Source organism: Nyctereutes procyonoides, unplaced genomic scaffold, assembly GCF_905146905.1.
Source record: "Nyctereutes procyonoides isolate TBG_1078 unplaced genomic scaffold, NYPRO_anot_genome, whole genome shotgun sequence".
NCBI lineage: Eukaryota > Metazoa > Chordata > Mammalia > Carnivora > Canidae > Nyctereutes > Nyctereutes procyonoides.
Window position 1 is genome coordinate 43,431,019 of NW_026575140.1, and position 27,154 is coordinate 43,458,172.

Below are 27,154 nucleotides of genomic sequence, written 5' to 3' on the forward strand. Positions count from 1 at the left end.
GATGCCCAAATCCTCAATTGCTTTCAGTAATTGGTCTGGGAGTTCAGTGAAGACATTTGTTTATGTTTTTAAAATCCTATCTTTTGATAAAGTAGCAAGAAAGGAGTCTTTCTAGCATGTGCTGGCAACCTAGAATAAGGTTTCCCAATGAGTCTTTATTGTCGTAATGTTCACAGGACCATTCTGAAGATGCTAGAAAGCTATAATAATTGTACAGAACCTGGTTGAGTGTGAAAATGAACTCTTTTTTCCTGAAATTTGTCAGAGTTTCTAGAATGGCTTTGGAAAGGATTGTAGTGCTGGTGAAGAAGGAGTTTAATCATTCTTATCACTAATCCATTCAGTGGTCATTTCATTTTCTTGGACTTTATAAGTAAACACCTTTGAGGGTGGCTGCTTACTTTACAAAAACTCCCTGTTGTCTGATAACTGCTCCCATGACCCATGGTGATGGGCCTTCAGCAGCTATGTTTATGTTGTGTAACTCAGTCCCTCCCTGGGGAGTTGACTGGACCAGGGAGGCGAAGGACACTAGACCCAGGTTGGGCCAATCAGTGTGATTTTCCTGGGAACTTGAAATTGAGACTCAGAGACAGCCAGTGTTTGAAGCTGCTGGTAATGCCATGAGATTAACTTGAGGTAGGTAACATGAAATGATCATCCTCTCCTCTGTGTGCAGAAAAGCCAAGAATGTTGGTTTATGAAGAGAAGAGACTGGGGATCCCTGGGTGGCTTAGCGGTTTAGAGCCTGCCTTCGGCCCAGGGCCTGATCCTGGAGTCCTGGGATCGAGTCCCACATCAGGCTCCCCAAATGGAGCCTGCTTCTCCCTCTGCCTGTGTCTCTGCCTCTCTCTCTCTCTGTTTCTTTCATGAATAAATAAATAAAATCTTAAAAAAAAAAAAAAGAAAAAGAGAAGAGACTTAAACAGATTCATAGAAAGAACCAAAGATAGAGGGCAGAGGGAGAGTCCTGACCTGTCTTGGTTCCTGTTCTTCTTGAGGCCTGGCTGGACACCTTACCAGAGTTCCACAAGAAACCTCTAGGTTAAATTCCTCATCCACCTCATCCGCTCCTCCTCACCCTCTGCAGCCAGCTTGAGTTAGCTTCTGTTACATTCAATCAGAGTCTTAGCAAAGACAGGTTGACTCTCTCTCTCTCTCTCTCTCTCTCTCTCTCTCTCAGTCCAGTATGTATTTGTTTGATTACAGAGATGGCCAAGTAAACAAACACATGAATGTTCATACTTACTCTTTGGTGCCCTAGAAGGTCTGAGCTGGGAACAAACCTTAGAGATGTCTTAGTCCTATCTTCTCATCAGACAGATGAGGAAGTCAAAGACTATAGATGAGAAGTCATTTACCCAGGTTCACACACAACCAGTACTTGATCCCTGGCCTTCTGGTTCTCAGGGCAGCCAATGCTCTTTCCAGGTTGGCTCCCTCGTGCCATCCATCTGTCTGCTTATCCATCTGTCTCTCCATCCAACCAAAAACCATAGAGTAAGCAAGCTCCTAGTACATGACAGGTCCTGGAATATATGCTTTCTGTGTTCAGTGAACTGACTATGTGGTAGGATTAAAGCTCTTTATGTATATTTTCACTTCATTCATTCACCTCCCATCTGAAAGGGCACTTTTCTACCTTTTCTAGCCCATCATCAGAGAAACTTCATTTAGAACTCTCCCAGAGTGTATTCCTATCACATATTCTCTGCTCCTCTCTTGTGGCAGTCTTTCCTAATATCTCTGATAATCTGTCTTCATATCCAATTTCCTTTGGCAGCCCTTTGAAAGCAGTATGAATCAGTACCTTCACTTCCTTGTACAGAACCTGTCACAAAGTACATCTTCAATAAATATCTGCTATTCCGGAGAACTTATTTCTTTCCTTAGAGTCTCAGATGCGGACTGTGTATCAATTATCTATTGCTAGATAACAAACCACTCCATACTTAATGGCTTCAAGCAACAATCATTTATTATTACTGCTCATGGTTCTGGGAATTGACTGGGCTCAGCCAGATGGTTCTTGTTCGGGGTCTATCATATGGTTGCAGTCAGATGGTGGCTATGGCTAAGGTTATCTTGAAGGCTTTCTCATTCACATGTCTGTTAGACATCTGGGCTGAGAGTACAAAAACAGGGCTGGAACAGCTGGAGCTCTATGGGAATCTCTCTCTCTCTCTCCGCATGGTGACCTCCGTATAATTGGACTCATTTCATGGTGGCTAGAGGACCCCAGAGAGACTGTCCCAAGAGAAACTACCAGAAGCTACAAAGACTTGCATAACCTGCCTCAGAACTCACCTCACATATATTACTTCTGTAACATTCTGTTCCTCAAAAGATTCACAGAGGCCCTGCCAGGTATAAGGAGAGGGGGCACAGACTTCATCTTTTGATAAGAGGAGTGTTCAAGAATTTACAGACATGTTTCTGCATCTCTGCTTTATGCTTCTTCTGCACATGAAGGGGATACGAAAGGAAATGAATTCTTAATCTCTGGCCCCATGGAGCTTACATTTAAGTTGGGAGCCATGGTTCTCAGGCAACTGCTGGTTTCTGGCCCCATGATAGCTAGATCTTTTCCAACTACTTTGTCACTCCTAACCACAATTAATCACAGTGTTTGATAACCAGGTACTTGTGGCCTAGGAGTTAGTATGGGCAGGCAGGTAGCATCAGGGTCTCTCATTTTATCATAAAATTCTTGCGTGCTGGGTTTTGTGGTAGGCCCTCTAGAGGAACTAACAGAAGATTCACATTTGGGCCCTGCCAAGAAAGAGTGAGAGACATTTCTAAAAGTGTAACTTAAAGAAATAATACAAAAAGGAAAAAAATATTAAAGCATAAAGATATACACTGAAGCATTTTTTTTTAAGAGTAAAGAAATACTCTTTGGGGAGCTAAATTTTCCCCAATTAGGGATATCCTTTCATTGTGATCTCTGATGGAAATCCAAGATCAGAGATCTGTGACTGCTTTTCCTTGGATTCCTGAGATCATACTACTTGGGGAGTAGGAAATAGGAGTACAAAATTAGAACCTTCTGGCCCCTCCTCTCTGTCACACTCTTCATCAGCTCTACCCTCCTTGCCCTACTGGGTCAGCTCATGCTTCCTGAAGCTCAGGTCCAGGCACATGTTTCCTGGTTTAGTATTGTGTAAAAACTGCCCATTGTTGGCCAGATGAGGCAGATGAGGTACAAAATCCTTCATTACTATTTGAGGTCTTTTCTCATTCTTGGCCCAGCCTTTCTTTCTGGCCTCCTTGCCTACCATTTGTTTATCCATAAGCTTCTCAGAAAGCAAATAAGGATGATTTATTCTCTGTTGCTCCCACCCACTTTAGACACCTGTGCCTTTGAACTTTTCCTCAAGCCATTCCTTTACCCACAGAATGCCATTTCCTCCACATCCACTTCCCAAAAGCAGACCTTCCCTGACTCCCGCCACCATAAGCCAAGCTGGGGAGGTACAAGGGGAGGGGCTGGGAGCTTCCCAGGAGCACATTCTCCTGAAGTGATGTCTTTTAAACAAATTTTAATGGTATTATGTTGTATGATGGTTATTAAGACCGTGATGAAAGATGCTTCGGGTGGGGCACCTGGGTGGCTCAGTCAGTTGGGTGTCTGCCTTTGGCTCTGGTCAGGATCCTGGAGTCCCAGGATTGAGCCCCATGTTGCTCCTCGCTAAGTGGGGTGGGGAAGAGGTCTCTTTCTCCCTTTCCCTCTGCCCCTCCCTGCTTGTGTTCTCTCTCTCTCTCTCTCTTTCAAATAATAAATAAAGTCTTTAAAAAAGAGAGAGAGAGAGGAAAAAAAAATAGAGAGAGAGAAGATGCTTCAGGGCTCCTTAAGGTGGCTGAATATGTGTGCTGCTGTTTTTCATTATCACAATGATTAGGGGGATGCCATGGACATTTATTTGCTAGAGACCTGGGATGTTAAATGCCTTGCCATGTGCAGGGCAGTCGGGCAGGATAAAGAACCCTCCTGCCTCCCATCAGCCATGCCTCACTGCAGAGCACGGTGAAGTGACGAAGCTGTGGAGGCCACCCTGTGTCAACAGAGGCACATGGGTCACATTGGGACGGTCCTCAAGGATGGCACCTTGCACGTCCCCACTCTCCACAACAACTGCCTGGCTCCTGCTCTCTGCCCTCACTCCCTCTGCTCTCCCAGCCTCACTCTCTCTGATCTGAGAACCCAGTTGTCAACCTCTGCTCTCCAGCAAGGCCCAGCTCAAGACTGGCCTTGATTTCAGTCAAGCCTTCCCTGATTTCTACAGCTGGACACGCTTACCCCTTCCTTCTTTTTTTTTTTTTTTTTTTTTTTTTTTACGCTTACCCCTTCCTAAGTAGAAAATAGCATCTTCCTTGCATCTTCCCTTGCATCTTCCCTTTTTCTGATTATTTTTATTGGTTTATTTTCCATCAGTATTTTATGAGGAGAGACGGGACAGGTATGTCCCCAGCACCTACACAGGTATTTAATGAGTATTTGCTTATTTTCTGTCTGTCTCCCCCTTATTTCTTCCTCTTCTCCAAATGCTTGTGGATTCCAGCAAGAGGACAGGAAGTCTGCAGTTTCTCTACCCCTCCACTCTGCTCTGGGTCTTGGCCACTAGGCCTGATAAAAGAACAGGGGACAGTCTGGCTTCTCTGCCACTGTGGCATGGCCACCTTGGCCTCACTACCTTCCCCCTCCCTCTCCTTCAACCCTCAATGTCTTGACCACACACTTAGCTTTACTCTCACTCTGACTTATACTTTCAAATTAGACCCTGAGATAACTCCTCTTCCTCCCTTCAAGATCTTAAGCAGCTACTGATGGACAGTGGTCATATCGCCTCCTCTTTTTTTAAAAAAGATTTTACTCATTTATTCATAAGAGACAGAGAGAGAGAGAAAGAGAGAGAGACAGGCAGGGGGAGAAGCAGGCTCCATGCAAGGAGCCCGACACGGACTCGATCCTGGGACTCTAGGATCACACCCCAAGCCGAAGACAGGCGCCAAACCACTGAGCCACCCAGGGCTCCCCTGATATCTCCTCCTCTATTTAAACATCTTACCGATTGCTACGTGACACCTCTGGCCCAGAAAGCAGATTAAGCTCCCCTTTTCTAGGGTCTTCCATCACCCCGAACACACTCAGATCACACTGTACTATGACTGTCCCTTTACTTGTGTGATTCTGCAGCCAGGATGAGAGATCTTTGAGCACGTCCATCCACTTGTTCATTTCTTCATCAAACATTTTCCACATCTATTCATAGCAAACCCACACAGAGTGTAAGGTGCCATACCTGTGGAAAGGGCATGCACAGAGCCCCAGTGTTCCCTGACTTGTCTGCTTTACTGACTCTTGCCTCTTGCTATTGAGAAAATAGCACCCACTTCAGTTCTCACCTCCAGATTGCTTAGTATTTTTCTGTTTTGTTGAAAAGGCAGTAGAGCAGAGACTGTCTAGTTTTTGAGGAATTTGGTTCAAAATTGGAAAGCAAAATCACTCCATTTATAACAGAACATTCAGGTGACAGGGGTCCTCTCCAGTGCCCTGCCCTCCTAGCAGCAGATCTGAGATGTGTCCAAGTCAGCAGATTCTTTCAAAATTTGAAATACAAACCTTGCACAATGAATGGAGAAGAGGGGAAAGAGTGGTTTTTGTGCCCTTTCGTGTCCCCTGATGTTTATATTCTGAGAAAACCTGAAACTGGAATGTGGGCCTCAGTGGAATCACGTTGGAATGCTGATTGGCACTCAAAGGGATTCGGGATCTGTTCAATCAAGATGTGATTAGAAAAATGAGCTGGGATAGCTGTGTGGTCCCTATAGGAATAGAAACTCCTTGGCTAGAATGGCAAACTTTTATTTTGAAAGCCACCTGGGCATCCCTTAGAGCCATCAAATGCTTAAGAATTTATTATGACTGGACAAGCTGCTGCCTCGCAGAGTCAGGCCAGAGCAGTAAAAATACACAATGACTTTGTCTTTGAAGGCCCTAAATGTTGCTTGGTTCTTCCTCAGAAAGAGCTCCCTAAAGGGCTGAAAGCAAACTGTGACCTTTGCATGACGCAGAAGCATCTCTAGACTTCCGTAGCGAGGATCACACATCGTCCTGATGCTGAGGCATCTCTCCTATTCACGGTATTGAAATCGTAGAGATGACTTATAATGTGCTCTGTTTGTGTTGGCCCAAAGCCCAAACCGGAGACTTATCTCAGGCTTGGCCTTCTAGATACTATCTCTGGTAATTTAAAAGTTCATTATGCAAGCGCACTCATCCTGTCCTGCTACAGTTAAGGTCTGTCAGCATTTTACAAAGGCTTATAACCCACCCATAAAGGGGCAAGAATGTAGTTTTCGGGTTGCAGTATGGCATGCAGGGCCTAACCTTGAGAGTCAAAAGCTTTACGTATTTTGTTATGTTCAAGTTAGAACTTCTCTACGTTCTAGAGAAGCAAGGTAATAGCTGATGGTTTTGCTGGTATTACTTAGTTTGGTTTTGCGGGGTCAGGAAAAGCTGCTAGGGATGGATGGCAATGTAGATGCACCTTATATCTGAAGAATTCTTAGGCCTGTGAATTTATTTATCATCCTAGCATTCAGCTGAAGGTGGGAATTGAGTTAAAATAATTACTACTTTATATAGTAGTATATAGTTAGGGTCAATGAAGACCAGGAGAGTCAGAAACAAGATTGGGAATATCTCTCTAAGAGGCAGGGGCCAGTTCTCAAACCAGATACCTGTATCCTTGTGAATGTCAGCTGGATGGGGTTGATCCAAGCTGATCCAAGTCAAGTTATTGTTCTGATGGTTAAGTGTGCTTCTGCTCATCATTTTAAAGTATTTTTGTTATTTCTAAACTTAAATGAAACATACACAGGACAAATATGAATAAAATGATAACCCCCATAGATAATCACAATATAAACAATAATAATCATAACCCCCTACATAATAAAAATGGTTGCAAATTGTAGTAGAATAAATTGTATACTTAAATAAGTCACAGAAGTCCAAAAAAGTTTAAAACTAGAAAAAAAGTCACTAGAGTAACCTTGTTGGCAGTTGCCAGTGATCCCATTCGATAGTCCGCTCCTGGATAAAAAATAAGGGTACATAGAGATCATGGCATCTTTGGCATGAAAAGGAGGTCTCATACGGATGCATTCAGGTGAGCTAATAGTCTGTTTTTTTAAGATTTTATTTATTTGTTTGGCAGAGAGAGAGAGTACAAAAAGGGGGAGGGGCAGAGGGAGAAGCAGGCTCCCTGCTGAGGAGAGAGACCGACATGGGGCTCCATACCAGGACACAGGGATGACCACCTGAGCCAAAGGCAGATGCTTTACTGACTGAGGCACCCAGACACCCATAGTGGAAGAGGTTCTTAAGGACAGTGGGGCAGAAAAGAGCAGGTTGAGAGGGGACAAGTTAAGAGTGGGGACAGGGAAGGTGTCAGCTAAAATTGGATTCCAGTCCTGACCTTGCTGGGCTTAGCTACACTGAAACCTCTATTGGTATCTTCCTTAAAATTGAGTAACAAAAACCTATGTATATCACGGGGTTGTGGAAAGGATGAAATGCAGTAATATAAGTAAAGTGCCTTTACAGTGTAAAGGAATCAGTGTTCCTTTCTCCTTCCACCTTTATTAATTATAGCTGGACAGAAAGTGATCTAAATGCTGGAGGCCAGCCATTCTCATTCTGTGTAGATCTTAGCTACTTAAGAGGAAAAAGCAGTTTTCCTGAGCTTTTAAGAGATCATTTACATACAATTGGCCTACTTTTAAAAAATGACCTACTCATTAAATCAAGCCTCTAGGTAGCAAAGTTTTCTTGAACTCCTTTGAGTTGCTGTGTATTTATTTATTGTGCTTCCTAAAGAAAGACCTATAAAGGCAGCTGCTTTTCCCCATTAGTCCAGATTTACAGGAGTTTTCACTCTAAGTGCACATTTGCAGAACCATTTCTTTTTTCTTTTTTTTTTTTTTAAGATTTTATTTATTTATGAGAGACAGAGAGGCAGAGACACAGGCAGAGGGACAAACAGGCTGCATGCAAGGAGCCCGACGTGGGACTCGATCCCGAGACTCCAGGATCACACCCTGGGCTGAAGGCAGATGCTCAGCCACTGAGCCACCCAGGTGTCCCAATCCTGGGGATTTTTGAGCAATGAAAAGTGGGCTTAGCAGGAAGCCAGGCAAAACTTAGAGGCCAGAAAGTGGGGGTTATAATTATGTAGCCATGTGTTTTCCTGTTGACTGCTCTGGAGAATCTTTAAAGGAGCGCCTAAAAAAATCCTTATACTCAGCCTCCACCCAGGATCAGTTATATTCGAATCCCTAGGGGTGAGAGCTAGGTATCAGTGTTGGTTTTGTTATTCCGCAAGTGAGTGATGTTCATGAGGGTTGAGAATCTCTGGCGGTAGGTAAGTATACATCTTCCCTGTAGTGAGCACTTTTGATTTTATGAAATTGATTATCTCATGCGACACCCTCCCAACATTAGTGGCTAAGTACAATTTTTGGTCCCATTTTACAGTTGATGAAGCTGAGGCTTGGAGATGCTAAATACCAGCAGGTGAGAGGTGGAACTCGGATATTTAGCCAAGCATCCAGAGCCGTGTTCTTAATTACCACGCTGCAGCCCATGATTATAAATAGTGCTTCTAGTGGGAACTGAGTTCCAGCAAGTGGGGTCATCCAGTGGTCTTGAGCCCTCTCCCTACCTTCAACTTACCAACCTCCTGCTCCCCGTGTGTTCGAGACTTCCCAGCAGCCCCATGTCAGATAACGAACTGTGGTTATTCAGAAGTCCCCTGCTATTTCCACTGATTTTTATTAAATGCAGCTTGTGGCTCCGACTCAAGAATGTGCAAGCCGATGTAGATTATGTTTTGCATTGAGTTTATTAAGATAAAAAATATTTCCCGAGATAGTGAGTCAGAAATATTTATGGTGAAGTGTGCTGAAAGTGAATGCAGGTTGATAGCGTGAACAGAATGTTCTCTCAAAGTCAAATGCGATGACCTAACTGTGTTTGGCAGCCTTCCTTTATGTTTAGCTAAGCATTTTATTTCATGTCGGGAGCCTCCTCCCTCTTCTGAGAAGGATCGGTCCTATAGGAGACCAGGATTTTGGCGAATGCCTCTTTGATACCAAGACCCAGGCCCTGGGCCTAATTGTGACTGGCTCCCCGGCCGACTGGCTGGGTTGCCATGGCAAAGGACCATTAAACTCTTTATATCTCAGTTTCCCTCACCTGTCAAAATGAGAATATAACTCTTGGCCCCACCTCCCTCCCTGAGGAGAGTGAGAGGGCACTTTGAAAATTAAGCAATAAATGTTGGGAAGGATTTGTGGATGTGACGTCTTGTCAAATGGGTAAGTAATAAATGGGGTGTCTCCAAAGCTCATTTGCCCAAAATACACTTGAGCCTTCCATTTACTTAATCAACTAGCCTTTATTAAATGCCTACGAAGTTCACAATAACACCTGGAGTGCTAAGGGGAATACAAAAAGGAAAAAAAAGGAGGAAATAGGGTCTCAATTCCCAGAAAGCTCATAAACTAACTTCTTTTTTCTCACAGTTCACTTTTTAGGTTGATTAAGCGTCAGTATGAACGATGCCTGTACTGGATTTAAAAAGCTCATTCTCAATGGTGACTTCCAGTTACGTCATATGTAACTAGTAGTGATTTAGTTGTTCTCAGTACCCGGAGCATTGTCACGTGCTGGATAGACTCATAAAAAGGGCAAGAATATTCTGTAGTACTGGTTAGGGAGACTGGGGGACAATGAAGGACCACCGTCTGGATTTATTGGGAATGGTGTGTATTGGCTAATATATGGTCTCCTGGTCCAAAAGGTCTGCGTCTGGGTCCTGGCTCTTCCACTTTCTAGCTGTGTGACTTTGGGCAAATGCTTAACCTCTCTGTGTCTTGTTTCCTTATCTCTTAAACGAGGGTAATGAAAGGTCTAACCCATGGGATTGTTTTCAAGATTAATAAGTTAAAGTGTTCAAGGTACTGAGAGTGGTGTCTGGCACCTTATAAATGCTCAAAAAAGTGTTAGCTCTGAGCGCCATTTTCTATGGGTAATGGAGGAAATGCTAGCACTAAAAGAATACTAGTATTTAATTTCCCTATTTTATAAAAAATATCAAATCCTTTTTTATTCAGAGTCCCAAAATTTGCCCAGATCTGCCACAGTCACTTAGAGTTGCCCCCAAATCCCAGACTGCTTCTTCAGAAATGGGAAACGGGCCATACAGGCCTTTCTTTCTCTGGCATATGGTGCACAGGGCCCAAGCTAAACTATTTTGTTCTGAGAGCTTTACACCAGTCCAGGGCCCAGGGGGTGGTAAAGGGCCGCTGTGGGGTGTGACAGGAAGAGCACAGGGCGTGGAATCCAAATCCTGGCTTTGCTTTGGTTGGCTGGGATAGTCTTTAATTCCTCTAAACTGCAGTTTACCCATCCTGATGATCCAAAAGCAGTGGTTAGGTAACACTGCTGGGACCCTAGCCTAATCAAGACAGTGGTAGCAAACTATACCAAACTGTGCTAGAAGTCCTTGTAATCTTCACCAGCAGGCACTTGTAGGTTTATTTGTTTTTTTAAGACAACTGTACTTAAGAATGTCTTTGATGAAGCAGTAAAAATTAACTTAATTATTATTTATTAACTTAAATCTTGACCCATGAGTACATGTCTTTAATATTCCATATGGCAAAATGGGAAATACATAGGAGTGCTGACTGCTGGCTGAAGTACTATAGCTGTCACAAAAGCATGTGAGTTGTGAACTGAACTAGCCACTTTTTTACTTAACAAAATGACAGACTGAGAAAGACAAATGCCATATGAGTTCACTCATAGGTGGAATCTCATAAAACAAATGAATAAACAAAGAAAGAAAAAGCAGAATCAGACCTATGAATACAGAGAACAAACTGGTGGTTGCCAGGGGGTGGGATGCACATGGGTGAAGGGGAGAGGGAGATAGATACAGGCTTCCAGTTCTGGAATGAGTAAGTCACAGGAATAAAAGGCGCAATATAGGGAATATAGTCAGTGGTGTTATAATAGTGTCATACGGTGACAGACGGTAGCTGTACTTGTGAAAATAGCATAACATATAGAGAAGTCAAACTGCAATGTTGTACACCTGAAACTAATATAATATTGTGTGTCAACTATACTAAAAAAAAAAGTCAAACAATGTTAGTTATTTTTGAATGAACAAAGTAAGTCTGCACTTCAAATAAATGGGAGATAGTATTAGCCAATAATAAAATTTGAGCTTCTAAGCAAAAAATTAAAATTTCAGGAAACTTTTAGCCACTACCATGAGCTTGACAGATTTCCAGTCTTTTTTTTTTTTAATATTTTATTTATTTATTTGAGAGGAGAGAGAGAGAGAGAGAGAGAGCAAGAGCAAGGGTGGGGAGAGGGCCAGAGGGAGGGGAAAAGCCAGACTCCCCACTGAGCTGGGGCCCACAAGGGGCTCCATCCCAGGACCCTGAGATCATGACCTCAGCTGAAGGCAGATGCTTAACTGACTGAGCTACCTAGGTGCCCCAACAGCTTTCTGGTCTTTACTGATGATATTAATATCTGGTGGTGATATTAACAAAATGATTTTTTTCTCAAAATCAAAATCAAAAATTATTTTTTTCTCTTATATAATTAAATGTGTTCACATTTGGAAGATCTACATAAATCATTGGAATAATGTTTTCCAAATGGACAATGCGTAATGTTGCAAAATCGTATATGGGTAAAAGATCTTTAAAGTCCAAGATGAAACAACCCATTATAATGTAACAGATTATGACAAGTTCACTGATAAGGCTTCAGACTCACATCACAACTAACCTCTAAGAAACTAAGACTTATCAAATTTTAGTGTAGTATCACAGAAGGATATTCTAAATTATCTGAAAAGGCTATTAAAATATCCTTCCCTTTTCCAGCTGTGTAAAGCTACATTTTCTTCATATGCTTTAACCAAAACAACATATCTCAACAGACTGAATATAGAAAGAGGAGAAAACAGCTGTCTGTTCTTATGCCAAATAAACTGACAATATAAAACAATGCCATCCTTCTTACTATTTATGCGTGTATATAAAAGATAATTATTTTTTGTAAAATATATTAGTTAGCAGGTAATGAGATTACTTTTTTATTTTTTAATAAATTAGTAAACAAATGGGGGTTTTATTATTTATTTATTTTTAGAGAGAGAGCACAAGAGAGAGGGGAAGAGGGAGAAAGGACAGAGAATCTCAAGCAAACTCCAGACTCTGTGCTTAGCATGGAGCCTGACCTGGGGCTCAATCCCACAACCCTGAGATCACGACCTGAGCCAAAACCAAGAGCCAGATGCTTAACCAACTGTGCCACCAAGGCGCCCCAAAAATGTTTTTAAATGTTTTCATATATTGTAGAGTCTTTAGGGGTCTTAAAACCAGAATGTTTGAGAACTTCTGTAACAGAATAAAAACTGAGAACATTTAATTATTTTAAAGACTTTTTTAGAGCAGTTTTTGGTTCACAGCAAAATTAAGATACAGAGATTTTTCTGTATACTCTCTGCTGGCACACATGCACAGCCTCCCCCATGATCAACATCACACATGAGAGTGGTACATCTTACAATTGATGAACACATCATAATCACCCAAAGCCCATAGCTTATATTTTAGACCACTCTTGCTGTTGTGCATTCTATTGGTTTAGACAACTGTGTAATGACATATATCCACCATTATAGAATTCCCTGCCAATCTTCTGTGTTTCACCTATTCACTCATCCCCTTCCTGTCTCTCTAACCTGTGGTAACCACTGATCTTTTTACTGTCTCCATAGTTTTACCTTTTCCAGAGTGTCATGTAGTTGAAATTCTACAGTATGTAGCTTTTTCGGATTGGCTTTTTTCACTTAATAATATGAATTTAAGTTTCCTTCATGTCTTTTCATGGCTTGATAAGCTCATCTTCTTTTAGTGCTGAATAATATTCCCTTGTCTAGATGCACTACAGTTTATCCATTCACCTACTGAAAAACATCTTGGTTTCTTCAAGGTTTTGTCAGTTATGAATAAATCTACAAACAACTGTATGCAGAGTTTTGTGTGAACATCAGAGACTATTGGATCATATGGTAAAAATATGTTTAGTTTTGTAAGAAGCTGCCAAACTGTCTTCCAAAGTGGCTGTACCATTTTGCATTCCCACCAGCAATGGATGAAATTTCCAGTTGTTCCATAGCCTCACCAGCATTTGGTGTTGTCAGTGTTCTGGATTTTGGTCATTCTCACAAGGATATAATAGTATCTTGTTTTAATTTGTATTTACCTGATGACATCTGATGTGGAGTATTTTTTTCATATCCTTATTGCCATTTCTGTATCTTTGATGAGTTATCTGTTAAGGTCTTAGACTGTTTTTTAATCAGTTTTTGTTTTCTCATTGAGTTTTAAGAGTTCTTTATATATTGTGGACAGCATTACTTTATCAGATGCTTCTTTTGCAAATATTTTCTCCTACTTTGTGGCTTGTCTTCTCATTTTCTTGATGTTGTCTTCTGTAGAGCATACATTTTTTTTTAACTTTAATGAAGTCCAGCATATCAGTTACTTCTTTCATGGATCATATCTCCCAGGTAGTATCTAAAAAGTCATTACTGTGGGGCACCTGGGTGGCTCAGTTGGTTAAGCATCTGACTTTGGCTCAGGTCATGATTATAGGGCCCTGGGACCTTGCACTGGGATCCCCGTTCAGTGGGGAGTCTGCTTGTCCCTCTGCCCCTCCTCCCACTTATACATGCATGCACTCCCTCTCTCAAATATATGAATAAATGAAATACTAAAAAAATTAAAAATCATTATCATATTCAAGATCATTTAGATTTTCTCCTAAGTTATCTTCCAGGAGTTTTATAATTTTGCATTTTACATTTAGGTCTGTGATCCATTTTGAGTTAATTTTTGTGAAAGGTATAAGATCTGTGTCTAGATTCATTTTTTTGCATGTGGATATACAGTTGTTCCAGTTCTGTATGTTGAAAAGATACTCTTTGTTCCTTTGTATTGCCTTTGCTTTTTTGTCAAAGATCAGTTGACTATATTTATGTGGGTCTGTTTCTGGGCTCTCAGTTCTGTTTCACTGCTCTGTTTGTCCATTCTTTCACCAATACCACACTGTTTTGATTATGTTAGCTTTATATCAAGAATTGGGTAACATCAAACATCCAACTTTGATCTCCTTCAATATTATTGTGGCCATTCTGGATCTTTTGCCTTTCCATTTAAACTTTAGAATGAGCTTGTTGATATCCACAAAATAACTTTCTGGGATTTTGATTGTAGTTACATTGAATCAATAATTTGATTCACTTCCACTCATTGTGTGTGGGATCTCAGACAGCTTCCTTACCCTCTCTATGCATTAGGTATCTGATGTGTAAGATGAGGATAATAATAGTTTGTAACAACACCTACCATAATAGTAAGTACCCTTTAGGTGTTAACTGTTACCACTATCATTGTATTATCATCATTGATGTTTTTATCATTATCGTCATTATTACCAGTACTACCACTGGGAGACACAGCAACACAGAGCTAGAGGGTGGAGTCAGCAGAATTGGAAAATTTTTCTCTTTGAAGCCAGATTAAATCCCACCTGCTACTGCTACTGGCCAGGCTGCCAGCATTTGTGGCCTAAGAAGGGAAAGAAGGATGAGAAAGCTTCCACAGCTCAAGCACACAGTGTCAGAGATACTGAATCAAGTCACTGAAAGAAAATATGGATAGCCAGGTATAAATGTTGACGCCCCATTGCTTTGTCTGGCATCAGGCCCAGTTGGTACCTGCTGTCTGCCATCCCGTGCTTCTGTGTCTACTCCTTATGGAAAAGTAAACTACTCAGGAGGAGCAGCCTGCACAGGCCCATATAATAGATCATGAAGCCAGAGTCTAGGGAAGTGAAATGACTGTCTGACACAGGCAGCTAGCTTGTGGCACAACTGGTATCAGGTACACTTTGCAGGTTTCCTCTGCCCTGGGCTTCTTCACAGAGACACCCAGGTATTTGGGTCAGAACCTGCAGTGGCCACACCAAGCTTTAGGTGTAGAGAAGGGAATGGATCCCCCAATGCGGCCCATGAGGCTGCTGCAGAAGGATCCAGCTGGTTCTGGGAAGAGAATGGATTGTAGCCAGGGGCTTGTTAACAACAAGACTGATAGTAATGATACAGACATGCGTTTTTATTTTATTTTATTCCATCACAAAATGCTTTCATGTTGTTTAGGCCAAATGTTGTTCTGATGCTTCTAGTCTTTGCCAAACTGAGGACCAGACCATTTGTGTGTTCTAAGTGAGCAGCTACAGATGGCAAACAAATCTGAACATTATTCTTTATCAGTAAAAAAGCTAAAACCAAATTCCCTGTATTTATGGCAGGGCTCCTTTGTTCAGTAAATACAAAGATTTATTTACAGTTCCTTTTTGCTCTCTGGACATATACTGTGTGGGCCAGCTACTACACTGATTTCAAAGTACCCTGTAATCTTCATTTTTGTTTTTAGGTGGGTATTCATGGACAAATTAACCACTTTTTCCTTGCAGTGTGTTAGTTATGTGATCTCAGACAGGTGACTTCACCCCTCAGGTGTACTTTTCTAAAAAATCAAGACTAGACTTGGTCAGGAAACCAATCAGTTGAATGAATAATCATTTCCCTACTTTTAAGAATAAGATATTTGTATGAAAAAGAAAAGAAAAATATAGCTAATAAAATAACAGAAACTCATATGCTACTTGCTCTGTGCCAGAGCCTATTAAAAGCATTTGGCAAGTATTAGTTCATATAATCCTTGAAATAGTCCTGCAAGGAAGATACAACTAGTATACTAATGTCACAGATAACAAAACTGAGGCACAGAGAAGTTAAATAACTTGCCCAAGGTAACTCAGCTGATGTAGAGCAGAACCAAGACATGAATTCAGGCATTCTGGCACCAGAGTCTGTGAGGGTTGATTCTTGTACATTAGATCAGCCCTTATTAATTTGTTTGCAATAAATTTGAATACACTTCCAGAGGGTAATTGAAAAACTACCTCCTGTTATAGAACTCTCTGGTTCTTGGCAAATTTATGTTCCTAGAAGAAAAAAACTTGAAGCTCTGTATCTCTGTGATTATGATATGCAAAATAACTAGAGTTTGGAGTCAAAGAAATAGTTTAAAGAGCCAGCTCACCCTTTTATGTGATATGTTATGTGGGCTTGGCCACAAAGCTTGCTCGGCTTTGGCTGCCACCGCCTGTTGCCTGTCAGAAAAAACCCAAGAGAAGTAGAAGTGTCTTTCGTTTTTGACTAAAACTCAGCAGGTTTAGTAACTGTTATCCTGGCCTCTGGGAGTGTGGCTTGGGTTGGTTTGCTTCCATATTGAAAGAAGGTAGGGGGCGCCCGGGTAGTTCAGTGGGTTGAGCGTCTAACTTGTTTTCAACTCAGCTCATGATCTCAGGGCCATGGAATCAAGTCCCATTTTGGGCTCTGCGCTCAGTGTGGAGTCTGCTTGAGATTCTCTCCCTCTACCTCTGTCCCTCTCTCCACTCTCTCTTTTTTAAGTAAGTAAGTAAGTAAATAAATAAATAAATAAATAAATAAATAAATAAATAAATAAATAATAAAGCTATCGGAAAAAAAGAGAAGATAGAAATCTGGGAGGTGAGAATAAATAAGTTAAATAAATAAAGCAGAAAGAAAAGAATGAAAGAAAGAAAAGAAGAGAAGAGAAGAGAGAGAAGAGAGAGAAAGAAGAAAGAAAGAAAGAAAGAAAGGAAGAAAGGAAAGAAAGAAAGAAGGAAGGAAGGAAGGAAGGAAGGAAGGAAGGAAGGAAGGAAGGAAGGAAGAAAGATCTCAGAGGCGAAAGCCAGGTTGTGGGAGTACCCAGGTGATGACACCTCTTATCACTATGGAGACTCCTCCAACTCAAGGCTGGACTCACTCTATTGGAAGGTCAGGAAACAAAAGGGTGTGCTAGAAGATGGGCAGGGGGACTGGGATCCTCATATATCAGGTCAGGTGAGTTACCTGGCTTCTGGAGGGAAACAAGAACATCAGCAAAAGCTTAGACCCATGAGCTAGACAATCCTGACTGGAGTTAGGGGCAGATCTCAGCCCTGTGGGTATGTGTGTGTGTCCCCAGCTTGCTCTTTTTTAGGGAAGAAACTCAAATTCTGTCTCCACCCCTAGTGGGGCTTGAGTTGCCCAAGCAGTCTGATGGAATGGAAAGAGCTAGGTTTTGGAGTCAGGTCTAGATTAGACCTTCAGATCACCCATGCTACCTTGGGCAAGTCACTTAACCTCTCTGATCCTACATCTCCTCATTATAAAGCAATGATAATGATTCTTGCTTTGTGGGGTTACTGAGCGGGTGGGTACTGAAGCCTCCGGCGTATTGTAGGATTCTAAATAGTCTATCTGTGCTCACTACTGTATTGGCCTGTTGGCTCACTTGGACTTTGTGCTTGGCTGAGCCTGAGAATTGGCTGCTAGTGCCAGAGGCTTTGGGCACAATGTACAGCCAGCTCACTGAGAGATCATGGGGCCGGTCGGTGCCTCTCTCAGTTGTAATTTCCTCATTGTGGTAATTAATGCTCCTTTCCTACTTGCCACATTGTTAGAGAACGCGTGACTGAGTGACCTGAAAAGCATTATACAAAAATTGTTACTATTATAAAACGAATTGTAATAACATTGGTGAACATTTTTACTGCTTCTCTTTTTGCCCAGCACTAGCTTAAGTGCTTCCCATGCATGACCCAATTTAATTTTAATCCTCTAACAGTTTTGCCTGTTAGAGTCCTATTTATTATTCCTATTTCTCAGTTAAACTGAGGTACCCAGAAGTTGAGTAACTTGCCTAAGTTCTCTCAGATGATTGGGGGCAGACCCAGGATTCAAACCCAGTCAGTCAAGTTCCAGAACCTGCCTCATAGAGTATTAATCACTATGCTTATGTTGGCATTGCTATTTCTGTGTTTCTTTCCTACAGAGAGGGTATATAGTTAGCCATTCTCTGGGTAGGAGATGGAGCTGGGAAGCCATGATGACAGCTCCATAAAGCCACCTGCTAATTGGTCTCTCTACTCTGTGGGCATACCTCAAACGTCTTAGGAACACATGTGCTTGTATCTATGAACAAAAAACATTCACAGATAGAGTATATATGGATAGAGCTTACAGAAACAAGTTCAGAGATAAAGATCAGAATATCAATGGAAAGAAGCAAGACTTTAGCAAAATAATTTATGGGCTCATGATTGTGTTGTGAAGGATAATTATTCATTGGTTTAAGTGGGATGAAAAGTGTCATTATAATAGCACAGTGAGTGATAGTAATACTTAATCTGTTTTCTAACACTCACATAAGGTGAATGTCATTCACATGTGTGACATACTCCTGTGGGGCTGCCTACACTTTCACATCTCTCCCTAATCATTTTGTGGAAACTTAAGGTAAATAGTGAAACATTTATTTTTGGCATTTATGAGAGTATTGTATAGGAATTTGAGTGCTTAAATTAGGCATGCAGGTCTCTTCAAAAAAAAAAGTTCATTTTTTTTAAGTTTTAAATTTCCATTGAAGTCAACAAATTTACTGTGTCCGCCTGTGTTGTACAATATAGTATCTACTAGCTACATATGGCTGTTTAAGTTTGAATTTAAAAATTCAGGGACACCTGGGTGGCTCAGTGGTTGAGCATCTGCATTCAGCCCAGGGTGTGATCCCAGGGTCCCAGGATCGAGTCCTACATGGGGCTCCTCACAGGGAGCCTGCTTCTCTCTCTGCCTGTGTCTCTGCCTCTCTCTCTGTGGCTCTCATGAATAAATAAATATAATCTTTTTTAAAAAAAAAATCTAAAAATTCAGTTCTTCAGTTGCTCTAGTTACATATCATGTGCTCGGAAGCTCACCTGTTTCTAGTGGCTACCATTTAGACAATGCAGATTATAGAACATTTCCATCATTACAGAAATTTCTGTTGCACAATGCTGCTAGACAGTAGGATAAACTAAAGATATAGTGATGACCAAAACATTCCAGATGCCTGCACTTATGGGCTAATAGTCCTGCAGAGAGGACAGCAGCTTAACAAGCCATCCCAGATGGAGGGAAGGACGGAAGGCACTGGGAGGGTATGGCAGGGGAGATGAAAGAGTGGTCAGGGAAAATGAAGTCAAAGAAACCTCCTTATCTGTAAACAAAAGACCGATTTAAAAAAAAAATGGCAAACATAATTTTTTAAATAGGAAATTATTTTCTCTGTAACTGGATTCTGCAACTAATATTAATATGAGGTTTAATACATATTATTGAAGAATAAGCTTAAATAAAATGTATTTCATTATTAAAATGTTTAAGAAATTTCTAAAAAAGTAAAATGTACATACAGTATGATTACATTTATATGCAATTCTAGAAGAGACAAAATTAGTCTATGATGATAGAAATCAGAACTGCGGGATCCCTGGGTGGTGCTGCGGTTTGGCGCCTGCCTTTGGCCCAGGGCACGATCCTGGAGACCCGGGATCGAATCCCACGTCGGGCTCCTGGTGCGTGGAGCCTGCTTCTCCCTCTGCCTGTGTCTCTGCCTCTCTCTCTCTCTCTGTGACTATCATAAATAAATTTAAAAAATTAAAAAAAAAAAAGAAAAGAAATCAGAACTGCAGTTGCCTAGAATGGAGATGGGGGTGGAGGTGGAAGCAATGTTCAACTACAGAGGATCTTAGGGGTACTTTCTAGGATGTTCAGGATGTTCTCTATCTGATAAGGGCATTGGTTGTATAGATATATGCATTTGTTGGTACTTAGAGAACTATATAACTTAAGATTGGTACATTTCCTAAAATATGAATTATATCTCAATTAAAAGTAGAATTATATATTGTAACATATTAATGATTGATATGAGTAACATTATAAATATATTCATTGCCTCATTACTTTGTCTGCCAGAGACCTCCATATCCTTTATATCACTGGTGGGAAAATTTTCAGCATCCTTCCTGATCTTGTGCCATGTGGATATAAATATGTTGCTCCTACTTTTCCAGTCTTTTTTTTTAAAATATTTTTTCTTTATTTATTTATGATAGTCACAGAGAGAGAGAGAGAGAGAGAGGCAGACATACAGGCAGAGGGAGAAGCAGGCTCCATCCACCGGGAGCCTGACGTGGGATTTGATCCCGGGTCTCCAGGATCGCGCCCTGGGCCAAAGGTAGGCGCCAAACCGCTGCGCCACCCAGGGATCCCTACTTTTCCAGTCTTTCATGCTTTCTTTCATATCAAAAGTGGACAAACTGGAAGGATCTTTGCCAGAACGTTAAGGATGTGTCATTTTGGGGTGAAAAGATTTGAGGTGAATTTTGCTGCTTTTTCTTCACAGTATCGTTTGAGTCTGTAACAAGGACTGTGTGTCTTTCTTATGCTTTGAAACACAAAATCTCATTCTGTCTTGCCTTAGAGGGTACATTTACTCATCTATAGGTTGCCATATAGTCACTTGAAAACTTTGAGTTGGAGCAGCTGGGTTGGGGCTCAGCAGTTGAGTGTCTGCCTTTGGCTCAGGTTGTGATCCCCGGGCGGGGTCTTGGGATAAAGCGCCGCATTGGGCCTTCTGCAGGACGCCTGCTTCTCCTTCTGCATGTGTCTCTGCCTCTCTGTGTGTGTCTCGTGAATAAATAAATAAAGTTTTAAACAATGGCTAGTAACAAGTATCCTCATAAGTAGCAGGATCTGTGGGTGATTGCTCAGTAGTCATGGGTTCTCAGTAAATGTATAATTTCATACCTTGTCTGTCTCCACTATGTCTCTCCCGTACAGTCACTCTGTGGTCCTGGGGCACATTGGAGTGGATTTGGGTTGCTTGGAGGTACTCACTAGCAGTCTGCCCCTCTCACATGCCTCCTTCACCCTGTGCTCACAGATTCTTACCTGACTCTCGATGAACCGATGAATAACATCACCACATCCCTGGGGCAGACAGCTGAACTGCACTGCAAAGTCTCTGGGAATCCACCTCCCACCATCCGCTGGTTCAAAAATGATGCACCTGTGGTCCAGGAGCCCCGGAGGATCTCCTTTCGGGCAACCAACTATGGCTCTAGGCTACGGATCAGAAACCTGGACACCACAGACACAGGCTACTTCCAGTGTGTGGCAACAAATGGCAAGAAGGTGGTTTCCACCACTGGGGTCTTGTTCGTCAAGTTTGGTAAGCCACCCTCTGTGGGGGATGGCCTTTGGCCCCCAGCATCCCTGGGGGGTGAGGAGGGAGGGAATGGGCACATACTGAGAACGTACTATGTGCCCAGAAACTGGTACAGTTTCCAAAGCTGGTACACTTGCCTCCATTTTACAAGTAAAGAAACCAAAGCCAGTAGTTAATACCATGAGCAGGATTGCCTGGCTAGTAAATAGCAGAGCAGAAGTGGGGTCCAGATTTGTCAGACTCCACAGCCCTACTCTAAACCAAAACCACTATGCAAGGGAGAGAGAAGATGAGGTCTCCAGCATGTATGCCTCTTCTCCGTCCAGCTGCCAACCAAGACCCCTGCTTTTCAACCAGTGTGCTTCTGTAACCACTCAGCCTCCTGCTGCAAACTCTGCACAGCAGGAGGATCCCTACTCTAGTGACTCATTTGTCAGCACTTGTCCTAGCATTTCCCAGGCCCTGAGCTATGGGGTGGTATAGGCAGGTTCTCGCTGGTATGTTTTCTTGTAGAGGTGTTTGTGGGGAACTGAAACAAAATAATAAATCCCAGAAAAATAAATATCACCTGAAGTGGTTGAGAACTTCCATCTGTAATGGTTTGTACCCACGTTCACCCTCTAATAACCCAACCTGACTGTTGCTTTTCCTTTCACTTCTCCAGGCCCGCCTCCCACCGCAAGTCCAGGATCCTCGTAAGTATTTTTATCTCCCTACTTGTCACTTCTAAGTGTTTCTCCAGAGGTTTTTATGGTAAAGGCAATGGTGTCCTCTGCGTGGGCCAAAGACTATTAACAGATTTCAGTCCATTTTACCCTACCTTCATTCCATTTGGCCTTTTCTCTGATATGAAGATTCACAAGAGACCAGCACTGGCAGTAATCTCAAGTGGGTCTTGTTGACTCAAGCAAAAGTCTACTTAGTTTTCTATTTTAAAATCAATCTAACATTTACAACAATGGATTTGGTCAAATCAAACAAAAAAGGATATAGTGCTAGGTTAGGCCTGTAGCCTAAAAGGATCTCTTTTGTGTTTCTGCAAGCATTGCATTCCTGATGCTCTAGTTACTGAACAGGCCAACAGCTAGGCAATCACTTTATTTTTATTCCCTTTAAAAAACTCAGAGCTAGAAGTTCCGACTCACATAGGGCAGGGAAGAAAGTCCTGTGCCAGAACTGAGAGTTACATGGCTTTGATTCATTTTGGGTCCTTTGTTATTGGAGTCTAAAGATCTCATTTCTTAAACTAATGCTCTTTGTGATGCATTTGTCTTTTACTCTGGCTAAGGAGTTCTCTTCCTTCACTGTAGGAGCATCCACTTGGGGCATTTTTTTAATGTATTTTTTTATTTGGGGGATAAGAGCCATTTATTAAAACCCTTGCTCTGCAATAAAATATATTCCATATTTTGTAGACTTCTGAAGTAGAATTCCCTGGGCTTGACCACGAGAGAGCATCAGAATGTCTGACCTAGACTATACCCATGGCAAATATAACAGCCACTGAATTTGCTCTAATCCCCTCTGTGCCACTTAATTACAGTGTGGGATATTGTAATATATTTGTGTGTGCCTGGAGGGCCCAGTGGCCCACAGTCCCATTAATAAAACAGGTAATGGGTAAAAATAAACATTGGCCTTCAGCCACCCTGTTCTGCTATTTTGTCAGCTGATTAAAGGCAACTATAAAAGAGCCTTTAAAATCACCCAAGTGCTAATTGTGTTCTACTTATCTAGGTAGAAAATGTTGATTGATCTTAAAACAGGTCAGAAATTTGGTCATTCCGCTTTGCATTCTTGAAGTTAATTTTTCTTTCTTTTTTTTAATGATCTCACTATTGGTCGATATGTGGAATCCTTTTGAAGTCTTCTTTAAACAAAGATGAAAATGAAAACTTTCGTTACTTGCTATAAAACTGCTTCCCACCCTGGTGCCTTATTTGTTCCTGTTAATCTGTGTTTCAAATGTGGTAGATAATCTGCATCTGAGTTGGATGAATGCAGTTTTTTAATCTGCCTTGACTATGAAGCACTGGGCTGTTGAAGTTTAACTGTTGTATTTGCATAAGAGAATTCCTTTTTTATTATCAAAATCATTTTTAAAAACTTCTATGTCCTTCCTGCTTGAAATTTTCATCCTTCCTTAGCTACCATCTCTCTGCTGAGCCCACTCTGAGTCTCTCATGGTTTGTAATTTTATACAAAGATACTCTATGGCTTTTGTGAGTTGAAGTCTACAGAGAGGGTGTGGATGTCCTTAAAGATGCTCAGTCACAGCTAAAAGTATCCTTTGATGTCAGACTCCTCTGTTTCATGTTAGCTCTCTGATTATCCATCAGATTAGTCAGCAAGAGCACAAAATGTACAGAGAGTTGCCAGGTTTGCTTGGAGAGAGCTACAGTAAGATACAATTTAAGTTAGAGGGGCACCTGGGTGGCTCAGTGGTTGAGCATCTGCCTTTGGCTCAGAGCGTGATCCCAGGGTCCTGGGATTGAGTCCCGCATCAGGCTCCCCATAGGGAACCTGCTTCTCCTATGTCTCTGCCTCTCTTTCTGAGTCTCATGAATAAATAAATACAATCTTAAAAAAAAAATAAAAGAAGTTGGAAATCCAGTGGGGCTTTTTGCAGCCCAGTCTTCACCCTCCTTGTTTAGGCATTGACGGTGGTGCTTTCCTTTTCTTTTTTTAAAGATTTATTTATTTACTTTAGAGAGAGAGCACGCACACACACACATGTGCAGTATGGGGCGGGGGGGGGGCAGAGGGAGAGGGAGGGAGAGAATCTCAAGGAGACTCCCTGCTGAGCACAGAACCCCAGGCAGAGCTCAATTCCAGGACCCTGCAATCATGACCTGAACTGAAATCAAGAGTTGGCAGTTTAAACAACTGAGCCACCCAGGTGCCCCACCAGTTGGTGTTTTGATGCACTTTTTTCTCTTTCCCTTAGAAACTGGTGACCTGTCCTACTTTTTCCCTTTTCTTTACTGCTACCACTTAAACCTGTTCCTAAGAGTTCTTCTCTAACCAAGACTAATTCCCAGATAGAATGCTAATCTCCTTTCCCTATCCTCATAGCCCCCAACAAGCAGGCAAACCTGCCACAAGAGGAGACATAGAGGGGCACTGGGGTGGCTCAGTTGTCTGCCTTCGACTCAGGTCATGATCCGGGGTTCTGGAATCGAGCCCTGTGTCAGGCTTCCTGCTCAGCAGCAAGTCTGCTTCTACCTCTCCTTCTGCCCCCTGGCTCCTGCTCTCTCTCTCACTCAAATAAATAAATAAAATCTTAAAAAAAAAAGAGAGAGAGAGAGAGAGAACCAGTGGAATCTAGCAAAATGATAGCCACTGTGAATTCCACAGCTTTGAGGATTGCTCTGCAAGCATTTTCTCAGGTTGCGCATTATTTTTTCCAAGGTCAGAGTGTAACATTCCTCTGCTTACTTGAGGGTAGCATAGCAGAGTTAATGCAAAAGAAAAAGAATACAGTGCAAGTCCACGGCACAGCCCTAACGTCTAAAACAGTGAAATGTATTAAATTTAGGAAACCTGGTGAGAGACAAGTGCCATTTAAGACCACAGAGCTACATAATCCCTGATTGAGAAGGACTTGTAAGGGTCCTTGAGACAATGACCCAGGAAGGCAAAGGTGATGAGACACTTGTCACTGCCTCTAGGGACTATATCAGGTTTCCACATGAAGCTCACAGAATGGCATTTTAGGATGTAGTAGGAGCAAGTCTGAGATGTTAGTTTGGATTCTGTTCATAGCTTCAGGCTTTATTTCTTCTGTCATTGCAGGGTCCTGGCCCACCCCTAACAATTATAGGGCCTGGGGCATGAGTACAAGTGGAGACCCACATACCGAACGTCTAAATATTTAGAAGTTATAAATCAAGCTAGCAAACTGTTAAATGAAATAGGATCTGTCCTCCACATTGACAAGTAAACCTTCATAATGACAAAATCAAAAAATACTTATAAAGTTATGGTTTATATGTGACTAAAAGCCAAGAATTATCAAAAATGACTACTTTAATCATTATTATGCTTGTCTGGGTGTTCTGTTCATGGCCAGAGATACTGTATACATATATGTGTATGTATACATACATATACATATATATATGATTCATAGATTGCTATATATTAGTTCCATTAAAATTTTTTATTGCCAAAAAAATATAAAATAAAATAAATAAAATAAAATAATTTTTTTTATTGCCTTCAGTTCAGCAAAATGACTACCTCTGTTGTTTTACACAGATTTTTTACACAAGATTTTAGCATGTATTCTTTTGACAACAGTGCCAAATTAGACAAACTTTCTTGAGTTATTATAATTTTTACTTTTTAAAATTAATTTTAATTTGAAGAAACTGTACTACCTTGAGCCAGTAACAGCTATAATGATCAATGAAATTCCTAAAGCAATAGTTTGATTTGCTAACAATTATAGCAGATAAACTAAGAACTTTATTTTTCATATTCAAACATAATAATGAGGTCATGTGATAAATAATCACATAATATTCCACATATTATGAAATATAATAATATAATAATTAACCTACATTATTATATATTATATATGTTATTATATGTTATTATACAGCATATTATATATGGGGTCATAATCACATAGTATTATATAATATATTACAAAATATTATAGTATTATGTATATTGTTATAAAATGTATAATATGATTTTGTATAAATCAGCATCCTGCTTCACATTATCCTATATATGCACAAATTTAAGAACAATATGAATTGCTTAATGTATTAGTTTTCTACAACTGCTATAACAAAGAATATTGAATTGATTTAACCAACAGAAAGTTATTATCTCACAGTTCTAGAAGCTAGAAGTCCTAGATCAAGATGTTGGCAGGGTTGGTTCTTTCTGAAAGCTGTGAGGAGGGTTTCTTTCTTCTTCTGGTGACTTGCCGTAATTCTTTGGCTTGTTGATACATCATCTTGATTTCTGCCATGTTAGTTACATGGCATTCTCCCTCCATTGTGCACATTTCCAAATTTCCCCTTTTTCTAATGACATCAGTCATATTTTATTAGGACCCATCCCAATGACCTCATTTTAATTTAATTACCTCTGTAAAGGCCCTATTTCCAAATAAGGTCACATTTTGAGGTCCTGGGGATGAGGACTTCAACATACGAATTTTGAGGGAACACAGTTCACCTCATAACACTGAATATTGCAGAATATCTCAGCCATAAGAATATAATCTTACAAATATTATTATTTTTTAAAGATTTATTTATTAGAGAGAGAGAGAGAGAGAGAATGGAGGAGGGGTAGAGGGAAAGGGAGAGAGAGAATCCAAAGCAGACTTCCCTCTGAATGCAAAGCCTGACACAGGTCTTGATCCCGTGATCTATGAGATCATGACCTGAGCTGAAACCAAGAGTTGGATGTATGCTTAACCAGCTGAGCCACCCAGGCACCCCAATCTTGCAAACATTATTTTAATTTGTAAGAACTTTCAGAATATAAAGAAATGCAAAGAAAAACAAGAAAATGGATGCTTGGCAATATTGGGAATGATACTTTGTTGTGCAAGAATACACTGAGGAAGAATTTGACAAGTTGATTATCTTTTTCTTTTACTGAAGTGCCTTTGCCGCTGCAGTCTTTCCTGGGTTCTAAGCAGTGTCCATCTCCTCCACTGGCAGTTATATAACACGCAGATCTTCATAGTATAGAATCACACTTGCCTTCTATTCTAAGAACATAGGGCAAGAGATGTAGGGAAGTGATCCCTGGGGCCAGATTAGTGTTTGTCACAAGAGTGGGTGTTCAAAGTTTTGGTTACACTATGCCAGCACCAAGTGCCAGTCTCAAGAGG

The 27,154-nt window shown here is 41.1% G+C and overlaps 1 protein-coding gene across 1 annotated transcript in view; it reads left to right on the top strand.

Moving 5' to 3' along the window:
• Positions 1–27,154, top strand: part of ROR1 (receptor tyrosine kinase like orphan receptor 1) — a 400,073-nt gene that overhangs the window by 244,781 nt on the left and 128,138 nt on the right. Inside the window, exons 3-4 of the mRNA XM_055307141.1 lie at positions 21,004–21,291; positions 21,953–21,983. Of these exons, the coding sequence (XP_055163116.1) occupies positions 21,004–21,291; positions 21,953–21,983 (319 nt within the window). The remainder of the gene's footprint in view (positions 1–21,003; positions 21,292–21,952; positions 21,984–27,154) is intronic.